The sequence below is a fragment of the Oryza glaberrima genome, chromosome 10, assembly GCF_000147395.1.
Source record: "Oryza glaberrima chromosome 10, OglaRS2, whole genome shotgun sequence".
Lineage (NCBI taxonomy): Eukaryota > Viridiplantae > Streptophyta > Magnoliopsida > Poales > Poaceae > Oryza > Oryza glaberrima.
In genome coordinates, this window is record NC_068335.1 from 7,109,206 (window position 1) to 7,121,894 (window position 12,689).

The 12,689-nt window shown below is 42.6% G+C and overlaps 1 protein-coding gene and 1 pseudogene across 1 annotated transcript; both read right to left on the bottom strand.

The window, feature by feature from the left end:
- Window positions 1-7,006, bottom strand: LOC127785795 (uncharacterized; annotated as a pseudogene).
- Window positions 7,007-7,598: 592 nt separating this feature from the next.
- Window positions 7,599-12,259, bottom strand: LOC127785646 (uncharacterized). The gene is made up of 4 exons (XM_052313047.1): window positions 11,117-12,259; window positions 9,224-9,891; window positions 8,636-8,873; window positions 7,599-8,177 (listed from the first exon to the last, which is right to left on the bottom strand). Exons 1-4 carry the CDS (start codon window positions 11,970-11,972, stop codon window positions 7,816-7,818), a joined length of 2,124 nt encoding a protein of 707 aa, XP_052169007.1. The 5' UTR covers window positions 11,973-12,259; the 3' UTR covers window positions 7,599-7,815.
- Between the last annotated feature and the right edge of the window lie 430 nt (window positions 12,260-12,689).

Below are 12,689 nucleotides of genomic sequence, written 5' to 3' on the forward strand. Positions count from 1 at the left end.
TCAGCACCTGCTAACCTAACAAAGTCAAATCATGAAAATAATCCTAAAAACAGAACTGCCATCACAAGATCTTGTCCCCAGTGTCAACCAACATCCACACAGCCTTCGTGTAAAACAAAAAAAAATCCATTCCCAACCAACAGATCTAACCCCCCCCCCCAACCTGTTTTTTTGGAGCATTAATACATTAAACAAATACACAGATCAAGAAGAAGGGCAATAAGATTGAATCAACAAATCAGCGGTGAAACACATACGAAAGAACACATGCTCACCTTGCTTTTTTGGATCTCGACGCCTGACCTTTTTGGATCCAAATCAAGACCACCAGCAACTGCCCTGCGATTCAGCGCATCATTGCTTGATGAACACAGAACAACTGTTGGTGCCTTGCCAAGCGCATGGGAGTGGGTGTGTGCGCCTCGCCGTCAACCTTGCCGAACTCCAAGCCTGTCTCCACAGCAGCGGCGGAGGACGCCGCAACATGCTCACTGGCTGAGCCTGGCTGCAGTGATGTTGTCCGGCTTTTAGCCTTGTTGCGCGAGCTGGAATCCCCTTGCAGCCGAGGCAGATCGCCGCCGCCAGATTCGCCCCATCCCCTCGACGACATCTCAGCGGAGGGCGCCGCGTTGCGCCCGCCGGCTGAGCCCGGTTGCAGCCGAGGAGTCGTGCTCTTGGCCTTCTCCCGCCGGCGAGGAGAATCGCCGCCGCCGGATTCTCCTCGCCTTGACGACACCGAGATGTGGCGCTGAGAGTGGGTAGCACTGTTTGAAATAAAAAAAATCCCCGCCCTGTGTCGGAAATATTGCGAAATCGTATTTGGATTGGGTTTGGTCGAAAGCGGGTCGCCCCAAAACGGATCCTAACCCGACAAAGGCTGTGGGCCTGATAACGTTATACGAATCTTGATGTCCATCCAAAGGCTAGGAATTCTAGTGCGATTTGGGAAAAAAACACGCTGGTGATGTATAGCAAAAACCTTAAATCAATCTATGAAAGGCAAATCACAGTAACAGAAGTTCTTCATGCGGTTTCTTCGTTCTCGAATTTGTTCCGTACGTAGTATGAAGTTCATAGCATCAATTACATGACACTATGATCGATTACAGATTTATTTTGTTATAAATATTGATGTCCACAAAGCGGGTGGTGCCATATTATTTAAAGTTTTAGTAGTTCATTGGTGGATTTAATTAAGACACTGATCCACACCGGCATCCTCAAGTCATCCAAAAGATAGAGAAGAAAATTGCTTTCCAAAGACTAGAGGATGTGATACCCTATGAGACCATGGATTTATGAAATTAATAAGTGACTATAATGTAAGCAGCAGGAGCAGCAAGAGATGAGAATTAGTGAACGGAAGTAATACGCGAGCAGCAATGGCGATTGAATTACGGGCTAACGGCAAACAATCAGGGAGAAGTTAGAAGTTGTTATAACTGAAAACAATTACTAAATTGCCCATGCTTATGTTATTTCTATTCCTAAATTAATATTTAGCAATCAACGGTGGATCTTTAATAGTTTAAAAGGTATCCTAGATACCTCCCAAGCACTGTAAAAAGTCTCTTCAAAGAACAGAAGAAATGCTGAACACAGTGTAACCAACCAGCTGTATCAAACCACCAACTCGTGAACTCAACCTCCTAATACAATTTCCCCCTAATTCAATGGGTAAATTGTCTGTGAATCACTTGTAATGAATAAAATCATACCTGCAGTTAGATACTTCTCCACTTAGCGCAAGTACAATAAGATAGCATAAGCAGACTATAAGAGTTGCCACACTATATTTATGGTAAAAAGAGAGGGAACGTTGATAGTTTGTTTTTCTGTTTTCAAGAGTCCGGCTCAATGATGGCTTCTTCCATTCACCTGGTGGTGGTGGATAGAGGAGGCTAGCACTTCGTCTCTGACCGCTACACATCGTAGATCGTGCTCATTTCATTCAGATAGTGGCACAGAGTACTGGGTGTGACTCTGGGGTGAAATACCTGATCTAGTTTATCTAGATTCACTGCTTGGTTATCATTTTCTTGATGAAGGTGTCGTCTTGGTCATCGGATGAAAAATCTAGTACTATTTCCGACATCAATTGTAGGCAAACGTCGGTTCCCAATTGAAGACGTTGTTTTAGAGTGTATGCCTAGAACTTTATGTTTTTTTGTCTTGGTTGTATTTGAGTGAGTTGCTGCAAGGCAACATGATATATGTTTATGTTTGGCTTAGGTTTTTATTTTTTTTTTAGGCCATGCGTATCCCTGGTTGATGCAGAGGTCAGGTGTAATTTCATTTCTAATAAAATTCTTCCAATTATTTAAGAGGAGTGAAGAGAAGCGTGCTACAGATATATAACTAGCTGCAATGCAGCCTCCTAGAAACTCAGTGAGAAAATTACGTTGGCTATTGCATTAATGATTTAATTGATATATATCCATAGCTAACTATTTACTATTGTTTGACTGTAGTATTAAATTCCTTATAGATAAATTTTACAGTTCGTAGCTTGATACTATTAAATTTGCTTTTATATGCGCTCTATATTCTCGAGCCCAAAATTGATGATCCACTGGAGGGACTCCCTATCCTACTCAAAATTCTTATATATCATGAATGTAAAGTCTAATCTAGTTACCACGTCTACGTTATCGATTACTACTTTAGCCTCGGCTAAGAGCTTTCATCTTTTTCCAGAGTCTTAGTACTAGAGCACTCAGTATAAATATTAAGCGACGAACCCACAATGATGAGAAACTATCTTACTTAAATAAGAAAAGTAAATACCGCAGGGAATCACGAATACTTACTTATATAAAAGTAGCATCCATCGAGATACAAGATCCGAGAGAGTGCCAACAATCCAGCACTTCTTTGGGACTCCACTAGAGAGAGTACCGACATATTCGACACTCCTCTAGAACACCCCTAGAGAGAACTCCGATTTCTGGGGCACTCATTTCAGAGCTTCCTCTCACTCTCTTCCTATATTCTAACTCTCCTAGAGAGTAGCCCAAACATGTAAGCGAGTTGTACTCTAGTTGAGTTGTGTGTCTTTAGAGTGAGATTAGCTCCTCCTTTTGTGGTGTGCAATGATGGTTGGATAGGTCCGTAACTCCCAAAACCGTCATTGGCATCCAATGGGAGAGTACCACGTGAAAGGCCAGGATGAGAGGGGCCAAGGTCAGTTCAGCTGATCCCATTGTCCAACCTCCCTACCACTCTTTTGGCTAGGAGGCTAACTGGTGGGCCCTTTGCATGTTGTACAGTGGATTGGCTCAATTGTAGTTGGTTGATAGTGGGTCCTCCAATCTGTGTATTCGTATCTGATTGGCCGGATGCGTATTTCGTCGCATGACGGGTGGTTTTCATCCATAATTCACTTGTATACAAATCTTCACCAAGACTTGTGGAAATGGTTAGTAATTACCACTACCATTAAGTTTGATATTACATTTTTGTATTCTTTTATTTGCTTTTATGTAGGAATTGACGGTCGAATTTGGTACTTAATGACCGTCAACAACACCCCCACTGTTATCCTTTATTCTTCCCTGAGTAAAGATCATGGATGACAACAGAACAATGAATTCCTGCATAATAATTATTCCAAGCCAAACCTTTACTTGTGAATCTTGAAGTATCTACCATGTCATCTTGGGTGATTGAAGAATGGAACGGCCTTGATTCAAGTTGCCTCCACTCCTTCTAATGAGTACCTTGGGTGAATGAAAGCATCATATTTTCAGCGCTGCAGCGACATATTATTCTGTAATTGATCTCGATTATGTTGTCTGATCAAGAGATATTCATTACTTAAATCTTCCAGTTCCTTAAGACACACATTTACGTCATTAATATCCTCTATCTTTATTGTTACAGATTGGCGATGGCGATGCCCCAACAGTTAACCCTGAGTAAAGATCATGGATGACAACAGAACAATGAATTCCTGCATAATAATTATTCCAAGCCAAACCTTTACTTGTGAATCTTGAAGTATCTACCATGTCATCTTGGGTGACTGAAGAATGGAATGGCCTTGATTCAAGTTGCCTCCACTCCTTCTAATGAGTACCTTGGGTGAATGAAAGCATCATATTTTCAGCGTTGCAGCGACATATTATTCTGTAATTGATCCCGATTATGTTGTCTGATCAAGAGATATTTATTACTTAAATCTTCCAGTTCCTTAAGATACACATTTACGTCATTAATATCATCTATCTTTATTGTTACAGATTGGCGATGTCGACGCCCCGACAGTTAGCCAAAGCGTCCTTCCTATTGATCAATAGGCTCCAAGATCGGCTAATCAAAATCTCGGTGTTGGAGCCCCTCCAACATCATCTTTGTTGCATGGAACCATCCGAGAGCCGATCCAGGAGCCAAGGAGCGAAAGAAAGAAAGCTTATGTTCATCCAAGCCACAAGAAAAAAATAACCGTCGGCTGAACTCTATCTTGAGATAAATGTGCGAGTGTTGATACTGCGGCTGATGACATAGAAGAAGATGGAGCCGATGCCTCCGACCCACACGCAACCACCGATGATAACCTCAATACTGAAATCGATGCCGATGGTGATCATCTAAGCAAAACTAACGCCAACCCCAATCAAGCCAAAAGATAGTACCCCTCATGCATCGGTAACTTTTCCAAACCTTGTCTCATCTATAACTTTTCTTACTAACATTTGTATCTTAATCCCAGCCACCAGCATCTCCTCATCGATTGGCTGCCTCTTCTCGCCAAGTCTCCAGCGAGCATACTCTTGATTATCCTCCTCGCTCCCTTGCTGCCGGTAACCACCAAGATGAGCAACCTGAACCTGAAATTGCACTGATCCTTCCGGTAAATCTCTTTATGCCGATTACTTCATATTATTTAACTTTTTGCTCTAACTTCAAATTTCAAGATATAGAATATGGCCGATCTATTCTCCTTCGACGTTGGCAAGTACTTGGATGATGAGGAAGAAGAAATCATTAGCAAGGCAACTTCTCCTCCTACTGATGCGCTCAAGAACCAACATATGGAAATCGTTGATTGGCTAAATGCCTCAGTTGATGCCTTGGTGAAGAACGTCGGTCCCATCAGAAGTAGAGTCGATGATATTCAATACCAGTTGCCCGATGAACTCTTCAATGTTCTAACACCTGCAGCTTACTTGGAATCTCATTGGCTTCGAGTTTTGCGGACTCGCCAACGCATGGCCGATCACATCAAGTTGTTGTCCTCGGAGACAATCCTACAAGCGGATCGGCAAACAGCCTAAGCGGATAAAATCAAGCTCGACCCTATCAAAAAATCAATTTCGAAACCAATTCTCCCACTCAAAAAGATTTAGGTACCACTTTCTTGTTATAATGCCTCAAAACTCTCTCCTTATCACTTTTAATTTTCTCAAGCACACATTGACAATCCCGAGCCAAATCCTCCAACTCATCAATCATCAAATTGTGGTATTCATCAGCTGTAAACTGATCTTGCAAAGAAATTCTCCTTTAGCCAATATTAGTTTCCCACGGCAAAATAGCTTCATAACCATAAACTAACTGATAAAGTGGTACTTGAGTAAATCCATGGCATGCCATCCGATAGGCCCATAATTAATCGGCTAACGTAGTGTGCCATTTCCTTGGTTACTCATTAATCTTCCGCGTAATCAACTTGATCAAACTTTTGTTAGATGCTTCAGCGAACCCATTGGCTCGTGCATAATAAGGAAAAAAAATTCAATAACTTAATCCCCATGCTGTCAGCAAATCTAAAAAATTCATTAGTTACAAAAATAGACCCTTGATTTGTTGTTATTGTATGAGGAATTCTAAACCGATAAATTATATGTTCCTTAACAAACTCAATCAATCTCATCCTTGGCATAAAAATTTTTCAATGGAATCGCTTCAACCCACTTTGTGAAATAATCTGTTGCTACCAATACATACTTATACCCTTTGCTTGACGGCGGATTAATCTAGCTGGTCATATCAATACCCGAACCTTTAAACAACCATGGCTGCACAATTGGGTTCATAGCTGATACGTGGTGTCGTCTGTATAGTCCCAAATTTTTGATAATTTTGGTATCCCTTGTAATATCTAATGCGATCTTCTAGCATCGTCGGTCAAAAATACACAACTCTTCGTAACAACCATTTCATCTTAACATGAGCCGATTGATGTGTCCCATAAATCTCATCATGTACCTCACATATAACCACTTTGGTCTCCTCAAAGTTTAAATATTTGAGTGAAACACCATCGATCATCCGATAATATAAATCGTCGTTGAGTAATACATATTAGAGAGCCTTATACCATAATTTCCTTGATACCGATTGTGATAGGTTCTTCAGATATGCAACAATCTCGTTCCTCCAATCATCGGCGTCAACATTTGCAATCTCAATTAGGCAAACCTGAAAACATGATTGAATTTCTAAAATTAGGCTAACTTGAAAACACGAAAAAACAAGTTAATTTCATGAAACCCCGCATATTATTGTCCAATTTATCTAAAACCACATGGATTTTGGCATGTGGCATATAACAAGTCCTCTCACAAAAATATATTATTGATCATTTTAACTTTGGTGTACCACACTTTTAAGTTCTACAACCACATCTCAAATTTGTGAGGATTTTTTCCATCATATAAATATTACAACCGCTTCATTTCAATTTTAATATAGGAGTATGTCAAAATTGTTAACGGTGTGGTTTTGTAAAACTTTACAACCATAATATCCGGGATTTACGTGTCAATATCTTTACGGTTTTATGTAATTTAGACCATAATAAGTATGGATTTTATGAAATTCACTCAAAAAAGAAAAGGGACGTGACACTGGACGAATAGATCTCCTGGTCTCGATATCTAACTGACCAACAGTAGTTCAACCAATATTATTTTGGCATGCAGAACAGAGTAGATTTACGAGAGATCATCTTGACACATACTTGTTCAAGAGAAACATGAGCCAATCTAAGAGCCAGCTGCATTGCATTCACCTCAAATATAATGCATCTTCGCGTAAGCTTCCCCAACTTGACAGTTTTATGCATGTCCAGAACCATACCTTAAGATGGTCGCATTAAAGCCTCGCCAATGAGGTAAGGATTGCAACGTTTACATAAATGAAATTCTTCATTGTAAAGAGCTAACTTTATTTGTGCACTAAGCGTTTAGCTATTCAAGTTTACAAGAGACCATCTTGACAATTCTGACACATACTTGTTCAAGAGAAACATGAACCAATCCAAGAGACAGCTATTGCATTCACTTGATAGTTTTACGCATTCTCACAAACATATTTATACTAGAAATTAGATATAGTATAAGCTTTATGAAACATGTAAAGCTCCCCAACAAGATAGTTTTATGCATTCTCACAATCATACTGAAAGATTGGTACACAAATAGGCTATAGCCTCGCCAACGAGGCAAGAATGGCGATGTTACATAAATAAGAATCTTCATTCATAAGAGCTAACATTAATTGGCACAAAAACAGCTGGCAACATTAGTTTTGGCAAAAAGATAGCTGGCATGACTATAGAAACTGAATCTTGCGAGAATCCTGGCAACAGAAAATGCATAGCAAAACGAACGACACGATGAAATTTCATTCGGCTAGTGATGACCTCACCGAAGTAAAATAAAGCAGGTCTTCATAGGATATTATATACAATGGACACTTGTTAAAAACATGAGCATCATCTTAAACTCAGGCTAAGACAAAGCTATCCATGAATTGATAGCATAGTCGGAGCACTACACTACAAATAGTGGCGTCTAATTCAACAACTTTTTAATAATGGCGACAACATGATACTATTTTAGGGTAAATAATATCATACTCATCAGTCATGGAACACAAGTCACTATCATACTCATCGCTCATCAAAGATAGATCATCACTATCATATTCATCACTGTAAAGGCGATCCTCTTCCACCCGACCATTAACCCTGTCCGTTGTGAGGCTGCTATGCTCAATGATGCTCATGTTGGTGTAATATGGCTGCATCGATTCAGGATCGAAATCGTCATTGCAGGGGTCTTCTCCACAAACCATCTTCTCAAATTCCAACTTCCGCCCATGGAAGTCTACCCCAATAGGATGCACGATCTTAATCCCCATGTCATCACAGTAAAGACACCGTACTCGTTCTGTCAACAAGAAATTAAGGTAATTAATACACACAAATTGCTGCAGCAAAAATTGTAAATGGTAAGAAAAAAAATATAAAATGCTTCATCATTCATAGTCTCATAGAGCCTTATTGTGCCTAAGTCTGGGCATAGCTAAGTAAGCCACGCATACAGAACAGGTTCATGGAAGGGGCCAGCTGCTTTTATAGTGCGTGTTTTTCTTGAAGCAAATGTTATGCAGGTTAATTAGGAGGTCATCCAGCTATATGTTGACCGCTTTGCTAAAGAGCAATGTCACTTGATCTGAATGTTTGGATTACCAACCTAAACGTTGATTTGAGTAAATGCCAAATCGAACAGCCAGTTAAATTTGTTAACATCTAGATAACCAAAGTACACGTAATGACCATGCCTTTCAGGTGTTAACTTAAATGATGAGATATTAAAACAATTGAGACAGGTAGCTAGGTTCATACCAGCGCATGGTAACGGCACTGACACAAGGCAGCAGAAGGATTGTGTTCCAGCTTCGGCTTTGTTATCATTGCTAACCTCCGCAAAGAAAAGCACCGGATTGCTGTAGGTAGAAAATGGAGTGCCTTTGGGAGTCGCTAGGAAATTGACATGAGACCTAAAGCACTTAGCATCAGTGCCAACTGGGCCCGACACGCAATTGTTCACACCACAGATGGTATGCAGCTCATACATGGGTTCCTGTAAGTGGACAGAGGCAGCAATAAGTTGATTGGCGAGCAAATTTTGGATAGCACACACACAGTATGTGATAAAAAATACTCCCTATGTTTCTAATGTTTAACACCGTTGATTTTTTAAGTACATGTTTGACTGCTCGTCTTATTAAAAAAATTTATGAGATATGTAAAATTATATGTATACATGAAAGTGTATTTAACAATAAATCAAATGATAGGAAAAGAATTAATAATTACTTAATTTTTTTAATAAGATGAATGGTCAAACAAATTTAAAAAAGACAATAACATCAAATATTTAAAAACGGAGGGAGTACTTGTGAAAGCAACGAGCAAGCGAAATAAACCAACCCCATTTGGCATCGCAGCATACGTGCTCAATGCAGCATTGACCTTTTTGGACATTCGTGTATGCGCAAACAAGTACTCTGGACGTGGGAATGGGCGAAGTGGCTGTTTGCTGCAGGTGGCCTCAGGACACAACAACCTGACAAGCAACTGAACATCTTCAGAGGAGAGTTGACCACCGCCGTGCAGGAGGGATGAGGCATCCTCTAGCATCTGACCAGACGAACAGAGAAGCAAAACCTTTGCTTGAGCATCAGGGTCGGGGTGACAGGCAGCAGTAGCGGCAGCCATGAATGCTTCCTCCAAACCGGTGAGCGGGGGGGAATCAACAGTGGTGGTGAACCCAGCTGCTTCATCATCAAGGTAGAGATCAGCAAGGAGTAGGTAACCATCTGCATTGACAAGGTATTTGATAGCTTGATTGAAATCGATATGATGGTAACGTGTGCAGAGGAAGGAGACGATGCCATACAAGGAGCGATTCTCTATCCGGTGCAGGCCCATTGTGCCGATCACATCCAGCTCCAGTTCAAAGGTGGGTGGGAACGCTGCATCATACCAGATGGTGTTGATGATGATGTTGGAGACAGGGTCGAACGGGCCATAGCAGTGGCCAGCCTCGAGCAGGCTGCGGTGGAAGCGGCGGCGAAGCTCTCCGGCCGGCAGCCGGGGCAGTTTTTTCTTTTATCCTAAAGATATGCAGAACGAGTGTATTATGAAATGTTCGTTGTCTTTCTTTGCATACATCGCTACTTAATCGTTTAGTGGTTATCGATGAAATTACTTCACCATAGAGAAAATATTATGGAAGTATATATATATTGTTGGTTGCTTTTGTTTATGTCCCATTGGAAAAGTTGATCTTCTAAATTCATATGTTTAGCCTAAAGTACATAACTTGTGTTCCTCCCTAGTTCTTGCAATGCCACCTAATCAAGCCTCACCTCATTTGTAGTTATAACATGTTCAGCTGAAAGCAAACTAAAAAAAAAAGGTTTACTATTAGTAACACATATATTTTTTTACCTTAGCTCTTTCTTTATTGTTCAAAGAGCAATTCAAATGCTTTGATTGCTTATCAGATAAGAGGTAAAAATATTCTTCATTCGTTTATTTTTTTAATGCCAAATTTCAAGCTACAGCCTTTTTCAACCTTTTGAACTTGAAAGAAATGCCTATTTCAAGCACTGGTATAGAGCTAGCAAGATAAGGGAAAGACAAAGCAAGAAGGTTATCCAGTAGGATGATTCTCGATGCAAGAGATTGCACTATTTAGGTACTTCACTAGCAGGAACTATTCTTTTGCAAAGAGCTTATTGAACTCCAAACATTATCTTATTTTTATATTGTTATAATAACCCGCTAATTAGATAGGGGCCTAGCCAACCCTTCGATGACTTATCGGTTGCCTTGCTTGAGGAAGAGTGTCGGGTATCTTATGGACCTAACATAGGTCACATCCCTCACGACATAAGATTGAAAGATCCAAACCTTCCTCTTCGGAGCGGAAACGGACGTGGCCAAAACATATAAAAAAAGATCGGCCTAGTCGCTCATAGGGACATATCTATCCGGATAGAGGACGCTAGCTATATGCTTAACACATGCAAGTCGAACGTTGTTTTTGGGGAGCTGGGCAGAAGGAAAAGAGGCTCCTAGCTAAAGTAGTCTCGCCCTGCTTCAAAACTACAGGGCGCGCGCTACGGCTTTGACCTAACGGCCTCCGTTTGCTGGAATCGGAATAGTTGAGAACAAAGTGGCGAACGGGTGCGTAACGCGTGGGAATCTGCCGAACAGTTCGGGCCAAATCCTGAAGAAAGCTCAAAAGCGCTGTTTGATGAGCCTGCGTAGTATTAGGTAGTTGGTCGGGTAAAGGCTGACCAAGCCAATGATGCGCAAGGGCCTTGAGGTAGAAGCCATGGATCGCGTCCTGGAGCGTCGCCTTGAGGGCAGGGGATTGCCAGTACGGCACGCTGCGGGGAGGAGGCAAACGAGAATCCACGAGTCGCCACGGCCCCCACCGATCGTCGTCTACCGCCGGCGGCGACCCCTCGTCGAGCAGCTCGGCGAGCTTATCGAGGCTGGATTGAGGGGAGCGGCGGTGCACGTCGGCGAGGTGGCGCACGGCGTCGTCGAGGCGGGTGATGGTGGCCAACCAGTCGGCGACTAGGCGATCGGGGTTTGGGTGCTTGGCGGCGAGGGCGGCGCACTTGAGGGCCATCTCGAGGGCCTCGTTGACGATGTCTGGCCCGGAGGACCCGAATCGCCTCATGCCGATGTCGAACGCGACGATGCGGGCGGCGACGAGCAGGTCGGCTTCGGCGTAGAGAAGGAAGCGCACGGCCTCGGCGTCGGCGAGGTAGGGGAAGAAGCGGGTGAGGAAGGTCACCATGCCGTCCAGCGACCGGTGCTCCAGGTCCCTGAGCTTTTCTTCGGGGATGTAGACGAGCTCGTCACACTCGCTCCGGGTCTCGCCCACCGCGCGCCCGTAGGAGAAGAGGGTGTTGGCGACGATGTTGGAGACAGGGTCGAGGAGACCCAAGCAAAAGCCACCGCCGCCGACGAGGAAGCTCGCAGCCATGCGGGGCCTCACCCTGAGGCTGAGCCGCTCCAGCGCCTTGCAGTAGGAGAGATGGATTTTGTGCAGCAGACGCGATCTATACTCCGAAACCTCCTGGGCCAGCGGGTAATCGCGCTTGAAACTCGGCTGGTAGATCCGCTGTCCCGATGGGCAGTTGGGCACCAGCGCCATCGCCGGCGACCATCCGGAGAGGGCCAGAGGGAGCGAGGGAGGTTGTGATTCGATTGGGCGTGAATTGAACGGAGCGGCGTCCGGTGGTCGGTGGAGTGGAAGGGGATAGAACAGAACAACGAACCAAGGGGAAATCTTCCTCGTTTCTCTCACGCTACCCTTTTTTTTTCTTTTTTACTTATTTTTCTTTCTTTCTTTTTTCTTTTACGAGGAAATCTTCCGGACGGGCTGTCTTCTCCGATCAGAACTCGGCATTGCATCGGGCCTATCTTCATCCGAACTAGGGCGCAACTGGTCCATCCAAGGAAAAAGCTCACTTCTGTTCCCTAGTCTTTGACGTCAAAGTTTAATACTAGATATAACGTAGTATTCCTCACCGCTGTGTTCGCATGTCCTCAAACTCATTCCCTCCGCACGAAAAACGAAGTGGTCCATTAGCACGTGATTAATTAAGTATTAGCTATTTTTTTTAAAAAAATGGATTAATTTGAACTTTTGAAGCAACTTTCGTATAGAAATTTTTTGCAAAAAACATACCATTTAGCAGTTTAAAAAGTGTGCGCGCAGAAAATAAGAGAGAGGGTGTTAATGACTAAATTTGTGTGTTTTTTCATCAACAGAGGGGTTGAGAACAAGGGGTGTCGAACACAGCCTTAAAACCAACACAAACAAGATATCAAGGCGATTTGAGCGGTGCTTTCTAATGATATGTAGTTT